Genomic DNA, 21,216 nt, shown 5'->3' on the forward strand with positions numbered 1-21,216 from the left:
CCATTCAATAGCTTCGATACCTTCAGCATGGGGGATCGAGGTGTATAAAGATACTACGTACACTGTGGTTAGCCATATTTCTTCATCAGAAGGTAAAATGAGATTGTCTAATAATTTTTAAAAAATGGGTCGGGCCCTGTACATAAGTGGGTCCTGCTTGCGCAAATGGTTGCAAGAATTTATCTAAGTATTGGCCCAATGGTTCATGTATGGAATTGCACCCTGAGACAATGGGTCGAAATGGGGGATTATGAAGAAACTTATGAATTTTTGGTAACATGTATATGAATGGTCTTCGTGGAAACTTCATATACAAAAAATCCAGTGTTTTGGAATTATTCCACCCCATGTCTTTAGCATGAGTGAGTATGTCTGTGAGGATAGCTTGAAATTCTGTGGTGGGATCCTGCCAAATAAGTGAATTCATCAGACAACATCTCGTTCCCTTTGGTTTCGTAAAAACCCAGATCCATTACAACTAAGGCACCCCCTTTATCTGCTGGGAGGAATACTAATGACTCATTAGCTCTCAAGCTTTTGAGTGCTCTTCTGTCGTTGAAATTCAAATTCTGGTGTTTTTTAGGGTATTTAGGTGAGAAAGATCCTGTTTCACTAGCGCCTCAAAGGTATCAAGAACCTTGTGTGAGATTAGGGGAGATAAAGGTACTTTTAGCTTTAAACACAGTGTATTCCTTGTCCGTGGAAACTGAGTTAGTAAGGCTTAGATTAGAGAAAAAATATCGCAGTCTTAGTTTTCTCATGAACTTGTACAGTTCTATTTCCATCTGAAATGGTGTGGTGTGAAACATTGGGACACAAGATGTCCCTTTGTTTAATACTGCAGTTTGTGTTTGTGATAATGAAATAGAGGAAATGTTAACTACTAATGTTTTTTCTGCCTCCTGCCTGAGCTGGTTTGTTTTGTGTTTTCCACTACCTCTGCGGATTTTGATGTGCCTGGCTCGAGAGTTGGTTGGCCTGATGGTGGATTGTTGGCAGCTGGACTGATCTCCAAAAAAGAGACCTTAGTGCTTGAGGTAGATGGTGCTTCTGTAGTTGCTAAATCAACGGGGGTTGGTACAGGGGGTCTTGTTAAGCGAGTGTCGCTAATAGATGCTACGCTCTCTTCAGATGAGGCATTACCGGGTTTCGAATACGACCGCTTGTGTGCGTATACCTCCGCCCAGGAATAAAACTTTCTAAAAGTGGCATTTTCAAACACAGAATGTTAAAACCAACTTCACTAAAAGATGTATTTTATCATCCTGAGTTCAGGCATACTAAACTCAAATTTCTACCATGTTCCCTGAGTCAGTTAGGATTATAGAATGTAATAACCAAACTGCCCTTTCTGGCCTATGGAGAACAGGTAGCCTTGCAATAATGAAAAACGAAAATGGCTGTAATTCACTATTAGAACATGCCACACACACCAGGGCATGTCCTACCTTATCCTTACAATGCACCCTGCCCTTGGGCCTACCATAGGGGTGTCTGATATGAAGAAAATGGAAGGTTTAGGGACTGGCAAGTGGGGGCACTTGCCTAGTCAGCATGACAGTACCAGACTGCACGCAGGCTCTGCAATGGCAGACCTTAGACACATGTTTACAGGCTGCTTCTGTGGGTGGCACAACCAGTGCTGCAAGCCCACCAGCAGTATTTGGATTTACAAGCCCTGGGCACTCCTGGTGCACTGTACTAGGGTCTGACAAGTAAACCAAACCAACCAATCATGGAATCACAAATCATACATCAATTCACAATAGGGAGCACTTGCACTGTGGCACTGGACAGCAGTGGCACAGTGCCCTGAGCAACTAACACCAGCAAAACATATGAGGCAACAGCGAAAAATGGAAGGGAGACCCAGGCCAATGTGCCAGGTCTAACAGAAACCATTTTACAGAGAAAGCAGATAAACTGGGACCCTGAATAGCAGGATCCCAGTCCAACTAAGTCATAAACCAGCAAAACACCAGGAAAAAAGTAGGGGCAACCATATAGTCGGAATCCACCTTCCTACATAACCCCCCCCAAATGAAAGGAGATAAGGCTTACCTTGGCCAGTTGAGCCTTTATTGACAAAGTGGCCATATAAGGAAGCACCTGCACTAGCATGGTTGCCACCTGTCTTATGGTCCACTAAGCTATTCCTCACCCTAAGGGCATTAGAGGATCTCCACCATGGGGAATTACTACCTGTGGTGTGTTTTGGCAAAGTAGATGGCTGGTGAGGTGTCTGAGTAGAGAAGTGAGGCCCTAATAAAGTTGGCCTCAGCTTCCTCAGATCACTTGTCACCATGGATGCCTTACTTTCCATGACTGAGTTGAACTTTGCTCTAAGGGTCAACCTTTGGCTGCCTACAGCTGGGGGTTGGGTTCCTTTGGGTGGAACACTGGAGGGTCTGGGCAGGTTGGGAACCTTTGGGTCCCATGTTTGCACTTGCCCAATAGAGTCCTGCTGGGGGGGGGGGGCCCTACACAATAGTAATGGGGATCCCTCAGTGTATTGAGGAATTCTCACCTGGCAGGGCTACTAGCCTGGGACCCCCTAATCTGCTGATGGGGGGTTCCTCTGGACAGGGGACCCTGTGGAGTCCACTGTCCTTCCTGACCTCTGCAGCCCTAGGCTGACTGAGGCAGGGTAGAGAGGGGCAGGTTACCTGCTCCAGACTGGGTACCACCTTGGAAGGGTCCCCTGCCATCAGGGGTGTTGCCAGGACAGGCCTGACTACCTCTGGGGCAGTTCCTTCACAAGGGGTAAGATCAGCTCCCTGAGGAGGCTGGCCCTTACCTATTGTCTGGGGGGAAGAAGACTTTTCTTCAACCCTTGTGCTCTCTTGTAGAGGAGAGTGGGCCATTATTTCAGGCTCCACCACTCCAAACATTTTCTGGGTTTGGGCTGTGGCCATCACAGCACCCCTAACTCTTTCAGGGATGCCCAGCATTCTTAGACGAGTTTGGTGTTCAACTTCAGCCCAGGCTGAAATTTCCAGATCATTGCCCATCAGGCAATCTACAGGCAAGTTTGGGGACACTGCCACTCTTTTTGGGCCTGTGACCCCTCCCCAGCTGAGATTGACTATGGCCATTGTTGGACAGGCCACATGAAGGGCTTGCTCCCTCCCCGCATGACAGGGCCCAAGCCCCGGCCCTCCAGGTGTTACCCACAAGAACAACCCGCACCCCGTCTCCCGACGGAACTCCTGCCCCCGGACATCCATGTATCATGGGGCCAAACCACTACCGGCTCCCCCGGCCGGACCAGCCGCCATCTTGGACACTGCACCACGAGGCCGCGTGGCCTCAGCTCGACCCTAACCCTGGGCCTGGCCAGGCCCCGACATCCCGGCACCACCATCCACCCAGGAGGTGAACGGACCACTTGGCAGGTCAATGGGAGAAAGAAGTGTCGATGGCTCTCCCCCGCCAGGTGCTGATCGCCCTCCAGCTCCCCCGGGCGCTGGCTCCACCCCCCTGCTGGGTGTCTGGACTCCCTCATCCCGGACCTTCCGACCTCCAAGTGCGAGGGTCCGGACATCAAAGGGCGCCAGACCTATAACTAGGGCAACTCCAGAGCAGGAAGGCAGTTGGGGAGACACCGAGAAGAACTCAGCCTTGACGGACTACCGGCGCTGCCGTAGCCCTGCCTTGTGAACTATCGTCCTGCCTGCTGGCGCTGCCGCGGCCTTCTACATCCTCCATCCTCGTCGGGACCTGCTGGCGCTGCCGCGGACCGTTGTAACGACCACCTTCATCGGGACCTGCTGGCGCTGCCGCGGACCGTGTAACGACCACCTTCACCGGGACCTGCTGGCGCTGCCGCGGCCCGTCCAAAGCTAGAACATCGAGCTCGAGGATTGTGAGCTATCCATCATACCATCTCAGCTACCAGATTGGTAACCAGACTGTCCCGCTACCCCCTTTCCCAAACCAAGAGACTAGAATCGAGGGGACCCCTGAGTCCAGACCTCCTTGTACCATTCCATCGTACCTTAAGAAATCGCTTATAAAGAACGTTAAATCCTATCCTTGTGTGGTGTATATCTGTGGGGGGGAAGTTACTCATCTGTACGATCGCTGGAGACGGCTCTCCCCGGAGACCTCTCCCCTTGTCCTCGGCCGACCCTCCCGGTCCGTCTAACATTGGTGGCCAGCGGCGCGATCCGAATCAACGCGTAATCGTACAGAGAGTAGCTCACCCCACGACAAAACCACAATGTCAACCAAAGAGAGCGGATCCACCGAGAAATTCCAGATGGATAAATTGGAAGAGTACAGCCATCGTGAATTGAAACAATTCTGCATGGAACTAGGCATTGCTACCACCGGCCTGAGTACCAAAGACGATTTTAAGCACGCCATTGAGTCGTGGGAAGAAACCGGGGTCGCCAGATCCCCAGACCGAAACGTCGCAGCATCAGAGAGGAACGCCACGGCTCCCGAGGAGCGAGGAGCGGGCCTCTCGCAGGAAGAGATCCAAGAAAGAGAAAAAAACAGACTACATGAGTTAGAAATGGCACGACTCAAAATGGACGGTGAACTAAAATTAGCCGAGCAAAAACTGAACCTAGAACATCTGCGGCTCCGAGAAGAACGGGAAGAAAATCAGAGGCAGAGAGAGCTCGAAGAAAAAAGATTAGCATACGAACACGAGCGCAAACTGGCAGAAATAGAACTACGGAAGCAGAACAAAGAACCGGAGGTGCCCGAGCGACCACGCACCCCGGGAGCGACAGAAAAGAAAGTCCACATCCCCAAGGATGTCGTCCGAGAGTATGTCCGAGAGGACGACATACAACAGTGGTTCAAGGCCTACGAGATCGCCATGACCTCCCACCGGATCGATCGAAGTGACTGGGGAGCCGGCCTATGGGGGAGGTTCGTCAACGAAGGCCGCGATGCCCTGCTACAGCTCCCAGACCATCAGATGTCATCCTATGACCACATGAAGGCTGCCCTCCTCACCCGATATGGGCTCACACCCGAAATGTACCGCCAGAGGTTTCGGGACTGCACCCGGATCCCGGGTACAACTTGGGTGGAATATGTCAACTATTTCAGCCGAGCCTTCGAGGGTTGGATCAAGGGAAGCCACGTAACGACCTACGAGCAACTTTTTAATCTCATGGTGTGGGAGCACCTATCTAACAACTGCTTCGTCGAGCTCAGGCAGCACCTCCTCGACAGTAAATTGACTGACCCACGGCAACTCGCCGCCGAAGCTGACCGGTGGGAAAGCACCCGAGTGGGCCGGAGAGGGCCACACGAGCAGAACCGGAACGACCAAGGTCAGCACCGTCCCCGAGGAGGAGGAGGAGGCCAGGGGCGAGGGAGAGACACCGTCCCGGCCGCTCCCACTGCCAGCACCCCGCCCCCGGCCAGCCGGGGGAACCCCCCGATGCGCCCGGGGTTCCGAGCCAACGTCACGTGTCACCGATGCCAGCGAGTCGGCCACTACGCCAATGACCCGAACTGTCCACAGAACCAAACTCCAAAACCCCGCCAGGTAGCTGCCGCCGCCCTGGGGGGAGAACAAATCTCCGAAGAACAAGAAGAATACGAGCAGGCACAACAAGAGTGGGAACCGGCCGCCATGGTTCTAGCGTGCCTAGGGGGAAAAGACATGGTCCCGCGGGCCCCCCTACCCGCCAACACCAGAAAATATAGCCAGTGAGTGAACATTAATGGGCGCCGGGCCGAAGCCCTACGTGACACAGGGGCCAGTGTGACGGCCGTCCGCTGTCACCTGGTAAAACCAGAGCAGATCCTGCCGAACATTCTCTGCCCCGTCCGCTCAGCCGACAATTCAGAGAGTCTATGTCGGATGGCCTGCGTCCCCTTCGAATGGGGAGGGGTCTCCGGCATGTTGAAGGTGAGGGTCCGGGATGATGCCCCCGTGGACTGTCTCCTGGGGAATGATCTTGAGAGTTCCCCGTGGACCGCCGTCGAAAGAAGAGAGCACCTGGGGATGCTGGGCCTCCCGGACTGGGCGTGCGTAACCACCCGGTCCATGGCCGCCCGTGCCATCCCCCGACCAGAAGAACCAGAATGGCCTGCACCTCCTCCCCCGATCGCTCCAGTAGAGGACACCGACTATACCGACCCCCCAGAGCAAACCCCCGAAGGGGTCGCCCAGCCCCAGGACCTTCCCGACCTGGCTCAGTGGCGTCAAGAAGGGGGGCCCACCCAGGAACAGTTCCGCCAATAGCAGAAGACCTGTCCCTCCCTCGAGGGACTCCGCCAGCAAGCCATCGCCCAGAGCGCAGGGGACACCACCGGAGCCCATTGGGTCTATTGGGATAACGACCTGTTATACAGTGAACAGAGAATCGCGGAGTTAGGGGCCAGTCGAGTGCTGGTGGTGCCCCTCCGTTTCAGAGACTTCCTGTTAAATTTGGCCCACGATGTCCCTCTGGCTGGACACCTGGGCCAGGACAAAACCTACAGTCGCCTGGTGACCCACTTTTTCTGGCCGAGGATGCGAAATGACGTCCTCAACCACTGCCGGTCCTGCCCCACGTGCCAGGCCAGCGGGAAGAGCGGCCGCAAACTCAAAGCACCTCTGCAACCCTTCCCAGTTGTCACCACCCCGTTCAAGAGGGTGGGAATAGACATTGTGGGGCCCCTGGACCCCCGCACAACACAAGGACATCGGTTCATCCTGGTACTGGTGGACCACGCCACCCGCTACCCCGAGGCGGTGCCCCTGCGAACTGTAACAGCTCCGGTGGTCGGCCGGGCCTTAATGGGGATCTTCTCCCGGGTGGGCTTCCCCCGAGAAGTCGTCAGCGACCGAGGCACAAACTTTATTTCGAAATATATGAAGTCCCTCTGGCAACAGTGCGGGGTCACCTACCGATTCACGAACACCCTATCATCCTCAAGGAAACGGACTAGTTGAGCGATTCAACCGCACGCTCAAGGGAATGATTGGGGGATTGGAAGAGCCCCTCCGTCGCCAGTGGGATGTACTACTTCCGTGCCTCCTCTTCGCCTATCGAGAAGTTCCCCAGAAGTCCCTCGGTTTTAGCCCTTTCGAACTCTTGTACGGGCACCCTGTGCGAGGGCCCCTCAGCCTAGTCAAAGAAGGTTGGGAGATGGCCCCCCTAAAGACCCCTCCAGACGTCTTCAAGTACCTCCTGACACTACGCAATCAGACCCGGCGATTCAGGGAAATGGCAAAAGCGAATCTTGAGGCCAGTCAGGAGGACATGAAAAAATGGTACGATCAAAATGCCTCCTCCGTCGAATTCGAACCTGGTCAACAAGTGTGGGTGATGTCCCCCACCGAACCATGTGCCTTGCAGGACAAGTGGACGGGGCCCTTCAAAGTGGTCGAACGCAAGAGCCCAGTCACCTATCTCATCGATATGGAGTCTCCCCGGAACCCCCTCCGGGTCCTCCACACCAACAGACTCAAACCCCACTTTGTGCGCTCGGAACTCAGCCTCCTGATGGCTACAGACAGTGGGGCAGAAGAAGACTCCGAGCCTCTCCCTGATCTCCTGAAGACTCAGGAGAAAGATGGTTCCGTGGACGGGGTCCGGCTCTCCGAGGCCCTCACCCCAGAGCAGCGCCAAGGCTGCCGGGACCTCCTGCTGCAGTTTGCTACTTTGTTTTCCCTCACCCCAGGGGTCACCCCCTGGTGCTTGCACGACGTGGACACTGGGGACAGTCCCCCTATCAGACACCGGGCATACCGCGTACCAGATCGGGTGCGGGCCTGCATCCAAGAGGAAGTATCCAAAATGCTCACGCTCTGGGTCATCGAGCCCTCGGACAGCCCCTGGGCCAGCCCGGTCGTGCTGGTCCCCAAAGCTGCTGCCCCCGGCACCACTCCTGAACTCCGATTCTGCGTCGACTATCGGGGCTTGAATGCTGTCACCAGGACCGACGCTCATCCCATCCCCCGAGCGGATGAATTGATCGACCGCATGGGGGCTGCCCGCTACCTCAGCATCTTCGACCTGACAGCGGGCTACTGGCAGATCGGTCTCACACCCCGGGCCCAAGAACGGTCCGCCTTTTCTACCCCCGATGGCCACTACCACTTCAAGGTCATGCCCTTCGGCATGAAGAATGCCCCAGCTACTTTTCAGCGACTAGTGAACCAGGTCTTGGCGGGGCTCGAGGAGTTCAGCGCCGCCTACCTGGGCGATATCGCTGTGTACAGCCGCCACTGGTCCGACCACCTCCACCACCTCCGAGAGGTCCTGCAGGCCCTCCAGCGGGCCGGCCTCACAATCAAGGCCGGCAAGTGCCAAATTGGTCAGGGATCCGTGACCTACCTCGGACACCAGGTGGGAAGCGGTCTGGTGGCCCCTCTGCAACTCAAAATCGCTGCCATCCAGTCCTGGCAGCCCCCAGTCACGCAGACCGAGGTCCGAGCCTTCTTGGGGCTCACCGGCTACTACCGGCGGCTCGTGAGGGACTATGGCAGCATTGTGGGGCCCCTCACGGGTCTCACGTCCAAGAACCACCCGAAGAAGATTAACTGGACCCCCGACTGTCAAGCGGCCTTCGAGAAGCTGAAAGCCGCCCTGTGCACTGCCCCTGTGCTCCAGGCCCCCGATTACAGTCGGGAATTCATTGTGCAAACGGACGCCTCCGACCACGTCATCGGGGCGGTTCTCTCCCAGCTGAACCCCGAGGGTCTTGACCAGCCGGTGGCCTTCATCAGCAGACGCCTCCTGGCCCGAGAACAGCGCTGGAGCACAATCGAGAGGGAGGCCTTCGCAGTGGTGTGGGCCCTCAAAAAGCTCCGGCCCTATCTCTTCGGTACCCACTTCCGGGTGCAAACCGATCATCGACCCCTGCAGTGGCTAATGCAGATGCGGGGGGAAAACCCCAAACTATTGCGCTGGTCCATCTCCCTGCAGGGGATGGACTTCACTGTGGAACATCGACCGGGCCAAGACCACGCCAACGCAGATGGCCTGTCACGCTTTTTCCGCCTCGACGAGGAGAGTCCCCAAGAGGATGGGTGACTCTCCCCGCCTTCAGCTGGGGGGGACGCATGTTGGACAGGCCACATGAAGGGCTTGCTCCCTCCCCGCATGACAGGGCCCAAGCCCCGGCCCTCCAGGTGTTACCCACAAGAACAACCCGCACCCCGTCTCCCGACGGAACTCCTGCCCCCGGACATCCATGTATCATGGGGCCAAACCACTACCGGCTCCCCCGGCCGGACCAGCCGCCATCTTGGACACTGCACCACGAGGCCGCGTGGCCTCAGCTCGACCCTAACCCTGGGCCTGGCCAGGCCCCGACATCCCGGCACCACCATCCACCCAGGAGGTGAACGGACCACTTGGCAGGTCAATGGGAGAAAGAAGTGTCGATGGCTCTCCCCCGCCAGGTGCCGATCGCCCTCCAGCTCCCCCGGGCGCTGGCTCCACCGCCCTGCTGGGTGTCTGGACTCCCTCATCCCGGACCTTCCGACCTCCAAGTGCGAGGGTCCGGACATCAAAGGGCGCCAGACCTATAACTAGGGCAGCTCCAGAGCAGGAAGGCAGTTGTATCCTGGAGTCGAGAGACACCGAGAAGAACTCAGCCTTGACGGACTACCGGCGCTGCCGTAGCCCTGCCTTGTGAACTATCGTCCTGCCTGCTGGCGCTGCCGCGGCCTTCTACATCCTCCATCCTCGTCGGGACCTGCTGGCGCTGCCGCGGACCGTTGTAACGACCACCTTCATCGGGACCTGCTGGCGCTGCCGCGGACCGTGTAACGACCACCTTCATCGGGACCTGCTGGCGCTGCCGCGGACTGTGTAACGACCACCTTCACCGGGACCTGCTGGCGCTGCCGCGGCCCGTCCAAAGCTAGAACATCGAGCTCGAGGATTGTGAGCTATCCATCATACCATCTCAGCTACCAGATTGGTAACCAGACTGTCCCGCTACCCCCTTTCCCAAACCAAGAGACTAGAATCGAGGGGACCCCTGAGTCCAGACCTCCTTGTACCATTCCATCGTACCTTAAGAAATCGCTTATAAAGAACGTTAAATCCTATCCTTGTGTGGTGTATATCTGTGGGGGGGAAGTTACTCATCTGTACGATCGCTGGAGACGGCTCTCCCCGGAGACCTCTCCCCTTGTCCTCGGCCGACCCTCCCGGTCCGTCTAACAGCCATGGAGTGATCTGTTCCGATCCCATCAATGTTGGTCACCTGGTATTTAAACTCAGGTAAAATTTGCTGAGGGGGGACTAGTTTCCCTGTCACCATGGTGACACTAGCCCCTGTGTCCCTGAAGGCCACAGCTTTCTGACCATTAATCAGTGGCTCCAATCTGTACCTGCCCAATGCATTGGGACCTATGGTAAAAGTCGCAAATCCCGTGCCACCATCAGAGTCAGAGGATTCAGGTGAGGAGGCCCTTCCTAAATTGGGGCCTACCTCTGTTCCACTTGCAAAAGCACCTCACTTTTTGAGAGCATTACTCCCAACTGGGGGATTACTACTGGTAGTACCAGGAGGGGTGGTAGTGTTAGTTGGTGGAACATTTTCTTTATTGCCAACCCTGGGGCAACTGGGATCAGTTTTCCAGTTTCCAGGCTTTTTACAGACATGGCAATATGGTTTCTTTTCAGGAGAGGAAGGAGTTTGGGACCCACCCCCTGCAGAGGACTTTTGGGGCCCTGTAGTGGACTTATCTCTAGATTTGTCCCCACCTTTCTCTTGGGGCTTGATAGAATCCTTCTTCTGGTCACCCCCCTGATTCTTAGGCCTTACCCTGGTTCTGACTCATTTGTCTGCCTTCTTTCCCAATTCTTGGGGAGAGGTCAGATCAGATTCCACCAGGTACTAGTGTAAAAGCTGTTTTTGACAATTACTAAGGATCTGCTCCCTCATAATCAAATTGTACAATCCTGAAAAGTCATGCACTTTGCTGCCAAGTATCTAACCTTCCAGAGCCTTAGTAGCACAATCAACGAAGTCTACCCAGTCTTGAGTCTGAGCGTTTTGGGTGTCTGTAGGAGAGTAGGACCTACTTCACATGGGTACCCCCACTTTTTGCTGGCGTTTCACTGTTTTTTGACCTCAGTCTGGCTGTGGCCCTGCTAATCAGGCCCACAGCCTAGCTGCTTCATCTCTAAAATGATTTCCATGTACATTAGGTACACATCTAATTGGATTCTGGAGTGCCTTATAAGCCCCTAGTATATGGTATACTATGTACCTAGGGCATAGGTACCTCAGAGGCCTACCAGGGGCTGCAGCATGTATTATGCCACCCCTGGGAAGCACTCCAAAATGGCACCACAGGTCTGCTGCTGCAGCCTGGGTAAGGGTGCGCTTGCACCCCTTACAGTGGAATAGGATACCTATATCCACATATATATACACATATAAACCTATAAGTCACTCCTATGGCAGGCCTTGACAATCCTGAAGGCAGAGTGCTTGGTTTTGTGTGAGAGGGTGCCCAAGCAAGAGCTGAGCCCCTCTGCAGCTTTCGGAAATACTTCCTTATGGCTGTTCTGTGATACAGCCATACCATATACTCTTAAGTGCATTATAACCTCGGGTAAATGCTAACTTTGGAATGGCTGCATCAAAAAATTTCGTGTTTGCTGTCAAACATCTTGGAATACTACCCCCTGGCCAGTTCTGGTGGGGGTGGGAAGTATTCCACCCTTCTAGAGGGAGAGACATGTTCACACTGGTCAAACCCGGTAGGACTTTCCTGAGCCCTGGCATCACAAAATGGATGGCTCTGCCACAGACATGGGTCTGGCCTTGTTCTGCTGACCGAAACTCCGGCAGGGGAGGCCTTGACAATAGGTTTCCTGTCGAAGGGGGTTGTAACCACCTCCCCAGACAGGCAGATGTGTATTGGAGCTGGGCGGGAGCACTCTCTGGTGCTTTGAAGTCCTGCACTGGGGGCACATTTGGTGTCACTGTGCATAGTCCACTTCAAACTGGTTGCAGGGGCTACCTGCCCTTGCTCTGGCACGGAACTGGACAAAGGAAATGAGTGTAACCACCCCTCTTTCCAAGGCCACCCATACACACTAATGGGGCGCTCCGCTCAGCTCCTACCCTGAAAGTCTCGGGGTGATTCGTCAAGCGGGGCTGAGAAAAACATGGGGGTCCCAAAACGCGTTTTCCCCATGCATTTTCCCATAGGACCTTTAGTCGAAGGTACAGCCCGAACGGCTGAACAGAATTACTTGAAATTTGGCAAAGAGGTAGTCCTCAGGTCAGGCATGTGCCTTTTGGATATATGGTGTCAATCTGTTCAGTAGTGCCTGAGAAAATTGCAGTTAAGAGCACATAAATATCTATAAGCGCGCACCGTGCGCGCACGGTGCCGTGCGCGAGCGTAATTCTGATTGGTGGATTCATGTCAGTCAACATTCGAATCGGTCGAAATCAGGAAGTGTCGGCCGCCATTTTGTGTGTGACAGTGAAACAGAAAGGTGGAGAACGTGAAAAGGTGGCAGGGTAGAGAGTTCCTGACCCCCTAGCCTTTGTCAGGGGGTCCCTGAAGGACCCCGAAGGGTGAAAAAAACATTTTAATTTTTTTTTCAAAAAATCGCGGGGTGCGCGCACGGTGGCGAAAAAATCATTAAAAAAATTACAACACAGTATATTAGGAATATAGCTCTTCTTGGAGAAGTGAAATGAGTTCTGAAAAGAACTGTTGTTTTTTGTCGAGCAGCAAAAAAAAAAAATGCAGCAAAAAAGAAAAAAAAAGAAAAAATGATCACAAGGAACAAAAAAAAAAAGGAAAAAAATTAGGGGGTGGAGCATGTGTGCTTCTGTATCTTGTTCTCTATTAGGTTAATGCTGCTCTCACCATAACAGAGAACAGCATTGCACACATTGCACCGTATATGCACCTTCTGGAACAGAGGGTGCATATCCAGAGGTCGGGAAGCAGGTGAAGCTGCGGCTGCAGATGATGTGCTCGGCTGAGCTGCTGGAGGGTTGTCTCTTGTAGCCCGAGCATAAGCCACAGGATGCATTCCTTTAAAGTGCCTTATCATGGAGTAAATACTAAAGGAGTATTTTTTTTAGGTTCTCCTCTAGATAAGACCACTCCACAAACAGTGCAGGTGACTTTAGGAGCATTCACCTTCTTCTCCCCCTCTGGAAAGTAAAAAATTGCCAAATAAATGAGTCCTTTTGTTTCCTCTGCCTTGGGGGCACAAAGGTCTCCTCCTCACTCCCTGAAGAAGTCTCCTGTTCTGCCATTTTCAGGTGCAAGAAAAGCAGTTCAGCTCCTTCTCCCAGGAAATAAGAAGTAATAATGAGGGGAGTGGGTGTGGTGTTGGAAGATTCTGGAACTGAAACTGCTTTGAACCAATGAAAAGTGTTGTTTCGTAATCACGACTTGCCGTGCGCGCACGGAGCACGCGCGCATGCACGCATGCGCACACGGAGCACGTACGCATGCGCACACAGAGCACGCACGCATGCGCACACGGAGCACGTACGCATGTGCACACGGAGCACGTACACATGCGCACACGGAGCAAGTACGCATGCGCACACGGAGCACGTTACGCATGCGCACACAGAGCACGCACGCATGCGCACACGGAAACGGTGCGCGCACCTGCGCGCACGGTGAAAAACTTTTAAAAAAAGAAAAAAAAACTGTTTTTAAGTTTATGGAAGATATAGGTTTCACACTTAGGAATTAGCATTTTAAAAACCTTGCAAATTCACTGAAAAAACCATAGGTTTCACACACGTTATAGTTAGAAATTAGCATTTGAAAAACCTTAGAAATTCACTGAAAAAACCATAGGTTTCAGGGGCGTTCTAGTTGGCTGGACTTTTCACTCGTACAAAACCATTGAAATTCCCCCGTTATAGTTATAGTCATCAGTGATGTCATGAGTGATGTCACTGAGCATGTCATGAATGATGTACTATCCCCTCCCTGAACTCCCCTCTCCCTCCCCCAACTCCCTTGTGATCGCTCTCCTGCCGCCTAATTTTGCTCTCCCACTCCCACCAACCATATATCCCACCCTCATGGCTCGTACCCCCACGTACCCCCTCCGTGGCCACTGGACCCTACTAGCAGCTACCCCAACGCACGGGTCTCCTCCTCCACTGGCGGCTCTAACCATATTCCTCGATAGTCCGCCCACCTTTTCCAGATCTTGTAATGTTTGCGTGGGCACCCCCTGGCCGCAAAGACGGGCTGCTCCAGTCCCATACAAAAATCTAATCCATTCTTCCATACTGTCATGGACGGGGCTCGTGCAGCCTTCCACTCCCCAGCTATACCATCTGTTGCTTTCTGAGGTTGAACTTGTCTTGCTCATACTTCAGCAGTCTCTCTCTCCTCTCCTGGGAGGTTTCCCTCCCTCAGTGAGAAGAGACAGAGGTTCCTATAGAGGAGGTAGACTGGACAGATCCCCTTGAGAGAGATCTATCCCTTCTAACCCTGTTTTCAACTCTTCCTGGAGGAACAAAGAGGGGAGCATTGTTGTCATCCTCCTCATCCTCATCCAGGGGAGCTGGGTTCACCAGATGCTGATCATTGTCATCAGGCTGGTCAGCATTAGAGGTAGGGTCAGGGGAATTGCTACCCCCAGGCCCACCCTCACCTGCTGCCCCACCCACACTGTCTTTCCCATCAGGCCCACTAGGCCCTGTGACATGATCCAGCTTAAGTACCTTTATGAGATGCTGGGTGGATGAACTTTTGCCTGTCTTCAGCAGGGACCGAGCCAGACTATAGCCAGAAACCAGTGTTAACATTAGGAACAAAGTGGGGGCAACATAAGGTGCAGAACCTACTCTCCTAAACATGCAGTAAATGGGATAGAGGAGATTGGGTGGGTGGTATAGGTATCAGATATGGGGAGGTCATGTGCCAATGTGCGGCAGATTAGGGAGTAATTTAAGGCGAGGTGGCTGAGTGGAAGTGTGTAGGGGTAATGAGTTGAGGAAGTTGTATTAAAGTCATATGAGTCTAGGTGTGTGTGTGTGGGTAGTAGGAGAGGAGGTGGCCCTTTGGAGGTCACATTAGTGGAGGTGTGTGTGGGGGGGGTGTTGTATGAGGAGGGGTGGCCATGTGGAGGTCACATGAGTGTAGGTATGTGTGTGTGGGTGTAGTAAGAGGTGAGGTGGCTGTGTGGAGGTCACAAGAGGGGAGGTGTGTATGGGGCTTCTAGGAGGGGAGGTGGCCTTGTGGAGGTCACATGAGTGGAGGTGTGTGTTGGGGGTAGTATGAGGGGAGGTGGCCATGTGGAGGGCACAATAGTGTAGGTCTGTGTGTGTGAGGGCGTAGTATGAGGGGAGGTGGCTGCCTGGAGGTCACAAGAGGGGAGGTGTGTATGGGGCTTATATGAGGGGAGGTGGTTGTGTGGAGGTCACATGAGTGTAGTTGTGTGTGTGGGGGGTGGCATGAGGGGAGAGGCCATGTGGAGGTCACATGAGTGTAAGTGAGTGTTTGAAGGGGTTATATGAGGGGATGTGACCATGTGGAGGTCTCATGAGTGTGGGTGTGTTTGGGGGGGTAGTATGAGCGGAGGTGGCTGTGTGGAGGTCATATGAGGGTAGGTGTGTGTGTGGGGGTAGTATGAGGTGAGGTGTCAATGTGGAGGGCACAATAGTGTAGGTGTGTGTGTGTGGGGGTTATATGAGGTGAGGTGGCTGCCTGGAGGCCACAAGAGGGGAGGTGTGTATGGGGCTTATATGAGGGAGGTGGCTGTGTAGAGGTCACATGAGTGTCGGTGTGTGTGTGGGGGTGGCATGAGGGGGGTGGCCATGTGGAGGTCACATGAGTGTAGGTTAGTGTGTGTAGGGTTTATATGAGGGGATGTGGCCATGTTGAGGTCACATGAGTGTAGGTGTGTGTGTGGAGGGGTAGTATGAGCGGAGGTGGCTGTGTGGAGGTCATATGAGGGTAGGTATGTGTGTGGGGTGTAGTATGAGGTGAGCTGGCCATGTGGAGGTCATATGAGTGTAGGTGTGTGTGTGGGAGGGTAGTATGAGGTGAAGTGGCCAGATGGAGGTCACATGAGTGTAGGTGTGCGTGTGGGTGGGGGGTTGTATGAGGTGAAGTCGCTGTGTGGAGGTCACATGAATGCAGGTGTGTGTGTGTGGGGGGTACTATGAGGTGAGATGGCCATGTGGAGGTCATATGAGGGTAGGTGTGTGTGTGGGGTAGTATGAGGTGAGATGGCCATGTGGAGGTCATATGAGGGTAGGTGTGTGTGGGGTAGTATGAGGTGAGATGGCCATGTGGAGGTCATATGAGGGTAGGTGTGTGGGGGGTAGTATGAGGTGAGGTGGCCGCCTGAAGGTCACATGAGTGTAGGTGTGTGTGTGTGTGGGGGGGGGGTTGTATGAGGGGAGGTGGCCGCCTGGAGGTCAGGGGAGTTGTAGATGGCATGTGGTGAGACGATCGGAGGTGGTGTGCGGTCACATTGAGTGGGGTCTGCAGAGGGTCGCCACAGTGCGGTGTAGACCATATAGTGGTCACACGAGGGGAAGTATGCGAGTCACACCAGGGGCGGTGTGGGGTCACTCACAGGGGGGAGGTGGCGTGGGACCCCCAGTCTGTGCTGACCCCCCTCTCTCACCTTAAGATTCCTCGTGCACATGACCCCGCTGCTCGTCTCGGCTCGTTTGATGCCCTGCCAGGGATGGGCTCGAGTTACGTCCATTAATGCGCCGCCAGTCTCCCTGGAGACCCGTGTGTATGTGCCCAGGATCAGCGGTGCGTGTGCAGGGGCGAGGCAGTTAGTGCTCTTTGAGAAGGAGGGAGAGCGCCGCGGGGCAGCCAGGACTCAGAGGGAGAGCACCACAGACTCAGTGCTTCTTTATAGCGCCAGCACTCACCCCCCAGGGCGACCCTAGCCATCCAGAGAGAGGAGGGAAAACAGGTATCGGAGGGAGAGCACCACAGACTCGGTGCTTCTTGACAGGTGGATACCAGCGCCAGCACTCACCCCCCAGGGCGACCCTAGCCATCCAGAGAGGAGGGGCAGCCAGGCATCAGAGGAGAGCACCACAGACTCGGTGCTTCTTTATAGCGCCAGCACTCACCCCGCAGGGACACCCTAGCCCTCCTTAGAGAGGAGGGTAGAAGCGTACGTGGAGGGTACGAGCTACTCCTGCAGTTTAGAGCTGGGGGCGGGAGGGGGCAAGAGGAATACCTGAGAGACTGTCCGTGCTCCTCGAGGGGAGAGCGGGAGTATACATTTATATAGCGCTGCCACTCACACGCCAGGGACAGCAGGGCCCTCCAGAGAGAGGAGGGGGCGAGCTCTGTAGTCCAGCATGTAATGCACGCGGGGAGATCTCACTTAGAGAGATAGCAGGGCTGTAAAAAGAGCAGTGTCTGTGGGGGGCCCAGGCTGTCCGGGCACCGAGGAGAGCAAGAGAACTGCACCCCCCCCCCCCCCCCCAAGGAGGAGGGAGAGCAGCGCCCTCCAGCGGGGAGGGAGACTAGAGCCCCCCCGACCCCAAGCAGCAGGGCGAAGTACGACCTTGTTACCTGGAAGAGCGGCGGAAGCTGCCCCTACACCTCGGGGGGAGGAAGGACCGGGGCATCGCCCCTCCCATGACCCCGCGACCAGCAGTGCCTGCCGAAGGGAGGAGAGATACAAGGGAGCGCGGCCCCCACAGCGCCTAACCATGAGCAGCCTGGGCTTCAGTGTGGTAAGTACCGCAGCGCAGCGAATCCGAGGGGGAGCAGGTGTGAGGGGATCACAGCACTGAGTGTCAGGATACACAGTGCGCGCCTCAGTGTGATGAGTACACAGGATACACAGTGTGCGCCTCAGTGTGATGAGTGTCAGGATACACAGTGCGCGCCTCAGTGGGATGAGAACACAGGATACACAGTGTGCGCCTCAGTGTGATGAGGGTCAGGATACACAGTGTGCGCCTCAGTGTGATGAGGGTCAGGATACACAGTGTGCGCCTCAGTGTACACAGTGTGCGCCTCAGTGTGATGAGGGTCAGGATACACAGTGTGCGCCTCAGTGTGATGAGTGTCAGGATACACAGTGTGCGCCTCAGTGTGATGAGTGTCAGGATACACAGTGTGCGCCTCAGTGTGATGAGGGTCAGGATACACAGTGTGCGCCTCAGTGTGATGAGTACCAGAGCGATCTATGCCTGAAGATACACAGTGTGCGCCTCAGTGTGATGAGTGTCAGGATACACAGTGTGCGCCTCAGTGTGATGAGTGTCAGGATACACAGTGTGCGCCTCAGTGTGATGAGTACACAGGATACACAGTGTGCGCCTCAGTGTGATGAGTGTCAGGATACACAGTGTGCGCCTCAGTGTGATGAGTGTCAGGATACACAGTGTGCGCCTCAGTGTGATGAGTACACAGGATACACAGTGTGCGTCTCAGTGTGATGAGTACACAGGATACACAGTGTGCATCTCAGTGTGATGAGTGTCAGGAAACACAGTGTGCGTCTCAGTGTGATGAGTACACAGGATACACAGTGTGCGCCTCAGTGTGATGAGGGTCAGGATACACAGTGTGCGCCTCAGTGTGATGAGTGTCAGGATACACAGTGTGCGCCTCAGTGTGATAGTGTCAGGATACACAGTGTGCGCCTCAGTGTGATGAGTGTCAGGATACACAGTGTGCGCCTCAGTGTGATGAGTACCAGAGCGATCTATGCCTGAAGATACACAGTGTGCGCCTCAGTGTGATGAGGGTCAGGATACACAGTGTGCACCTCAGTGTGATGAGTGTCAGGATACACAGTGTGCGCCTCAGTGTGATGAGTGTCAGGATACACAGTGTGCGCCTCAGTGTGATGAGTGTCAGGATACACAGTGTGCGCCTCAGTGTGATGAGTGTCAGGATACACAGTGTGCGTCTCAGTGTGATGAGTGTCAGGATACACAGTGTGCGCCTCAGTGTGATGAGTAACACAGGATACACATTGAGCGCCTCAGTGTGATGAGTGTCAGGATACACAGTGTGCGTCTCAGTGTGATGAGGGTCAGGATACACAGTGTGCGCCTCAGTGTGATGAGGGTCAGGATACACAGTGTGCGCCTCAGTGTGATGAGGGTCAGGATACACAGTGTGCGCCTCAGTGTGATGAGGGTCAGGATACACAGTGTGCGCCTCAGTGTGATGAGGGTCAGGATACACAGTGTGCGCCTCAGTGTGATGAGGGTCAGGATACACAGTGTGCGCCTCAGTGTGATGAGTACACAGGATACACAGTGTGCGCCTCAGTGTGATGAGTGTCAGGATACACAGTGTGCGCCTCAGTGTGATGAGGGTCAGGATACACAGTGTGCGCCTCAGTGTGATGAGTGTCAGGATACACAGTGTGCGCCTCAGTGTGATGAGTACACAGGATACACAGTGTGCGCCTCAGTGTGATGAGTGTCAGGATACACAGTGTGCGTCTCAGTGTGATGAGTGTCAGGATACACAGTGTGCGCCTCAGTGTGATGAGTACACAGGATATACAGTGTGCGCCTCAGTGTGATGAGGGTCAGGATACACCGTGTGCGCCTCAGTGTGATGAGGGTCAGGATACACAGTGTGCGCCTCAGTGTGATGAGTGTCAGGATATACAGTGTGCGCCTCAGTGTGATGAGTACACAGGATACACAGTGTGCGCCTCAGTGTGATGAGTACACCGGATACACAGTGTGCGCCTCAGTGTGATGAGTACACAGGATACACAGTGTGTGCCTCAGTGTGATGAGTACACAGGATACACAGTGTGCGCCTCAGTGTGATGAGTACACAGGATACACAGTGTGCGCCTTAGTGGGATTAGTGTCAGGATACACAGTGTGCGCCTCAGTGTGATGAGGGTCAGGATACACAGTGTGCGCCTCAGTGTGATGAGTACACAGGATACACAGTGTGCGCCTCAGTGTGATGAGTGTCAGGATACACAGTGTGCACCTCAGTGTGATGAGGGTCAGGATACACAGTGTGCGCCTCAGTGTGATGAGTGTCAGGATACACAGTGTGCGCCTCAGTGTGATGAGTACACAGGATACACAGTGTGCACCTCAGTGTGATGAGTGTCAGGATACACAGTGTGCGTCTCAGTGTGATGAGTGTCAGGATACACAGTGTTCGCCTCAGTGTGATGAGTACACAGGATATACAGTGTGCGCCTCAGTGTGATGAGTACACAGGATACACAGTGTGCGCCTCAGTGTGATGAGTACACAGGATACACAGTGTGCGCCTCAGTGTGATGAGTACACAGGATACACAGTGTGCGCCTCAGTGTGATGAGTACACAGGATACACAGTGTGCGCCTTAGTGGGATTAGTGTTAGGATACACAGTGTGCGTCTCAGTGTGATGAGTGTCAGGATACACAGTGTTCGTCTCAGTGTGATGAGTACACAGGATACACAGTGTGCGCCTTAGTGGGATTAGTGTCAGGATACACAGTGTGCGCCTCAGTGTGATGAGTGTCAGGATACACAGTGTGCGCCTCAGTGTGATGAGTGTCAGGATAAACAGTGTGCGCCTCAGTGTGATGAGTGTCAGGATACACAGTGTGCCCCTCAGTGTAATGAGTACCAGATCGATCTATGCCTGAAGATACACAATGTGCACCTCAGTGTGATGAATAACACAGGATACACATCGAGTGCCTCAGTGTGGAGGGTACACAGGATACACAGTGTGCGCCTCAGTGTGATGAGTAACACAGGATACACATCGAGTGCCTCAGTGTGGAGAGTACACAGGATACACAGTGTGCGCCTCAGTGTGATGAGTAACACAGGATACACATTGAGTGCCTCAGTGTGGGGAGTACACAGGATACACAGTGTGCGCCTCAGTGTGATGAGTAACACAGGATACACATTGAGTGCCTCTGTGTGGTGAGTACACAGGATACACAGTGAGTGCCGCAGTGTGGTGAGTACACAGGATACACAGCGAGTGCCTCAGTGTGGTGAGTACACAGGATACACATCGAGTGCCTCAGTGTGGTGAGTACACAGGATACACAGCGAGTGCCTCAGTGTGGTGAGTACACAGGATACACATCGAGTGCCTCAGTGTGGTGAGTACACAGGATACACAGCGAGTGCCTCAGTGTGGTGAGTGCCACAAGATGCACACTGTGCGCCTCAATGTGGTAAGTACCACAGCGATCTATGCCTGAAGATACAGTCAGTTTGTTCCTGAGTGTGATAAGCACCACCATGACCTATACCTAAAAATATACATCGTGTCCCTCAGTCAATCAATCAATCAATCAATCA

At 54.1% G+C, this 21,216-nt stretch overlaps 1 protein-coding gene across 1 annotated transcript in view; it reads left to right on the plus strand.

The window, feature by feature from the left end:
• Positions 1-16,755: 16,755 nt before the first annotated feature.
• Positions 16,756-21,216, plus strand: part of LOC146863548 (uncharacterized) — a 550,315-nt gene continuing 545,854 nt past the window's right edge. The window contains exon 1 of the mRNA XM_085643185.1: positions 16,756-17,643. Within this exon, the coding sequence (XP_085499311.1) occupies positions 17,620-17,643 (24 nt within the window). The 5' untranslated portion in view covers positions 16,756-17,619. The remainder of the gene's footprint in view (positions 17,644-21,216) is intronic.

This window comes from Triturus cristatus, chromosome 2_2, assembly GCF_964204655.1.
Source record: "Triturus cristatus chromosome 2_2, aTriCri1.1, whole genome shotgun sequence".
NCBI lineage: Eukaryota > Metazoa > Chordata > Amphibia > Caudata > Salamandridae > Triturus > Triturus cristatus.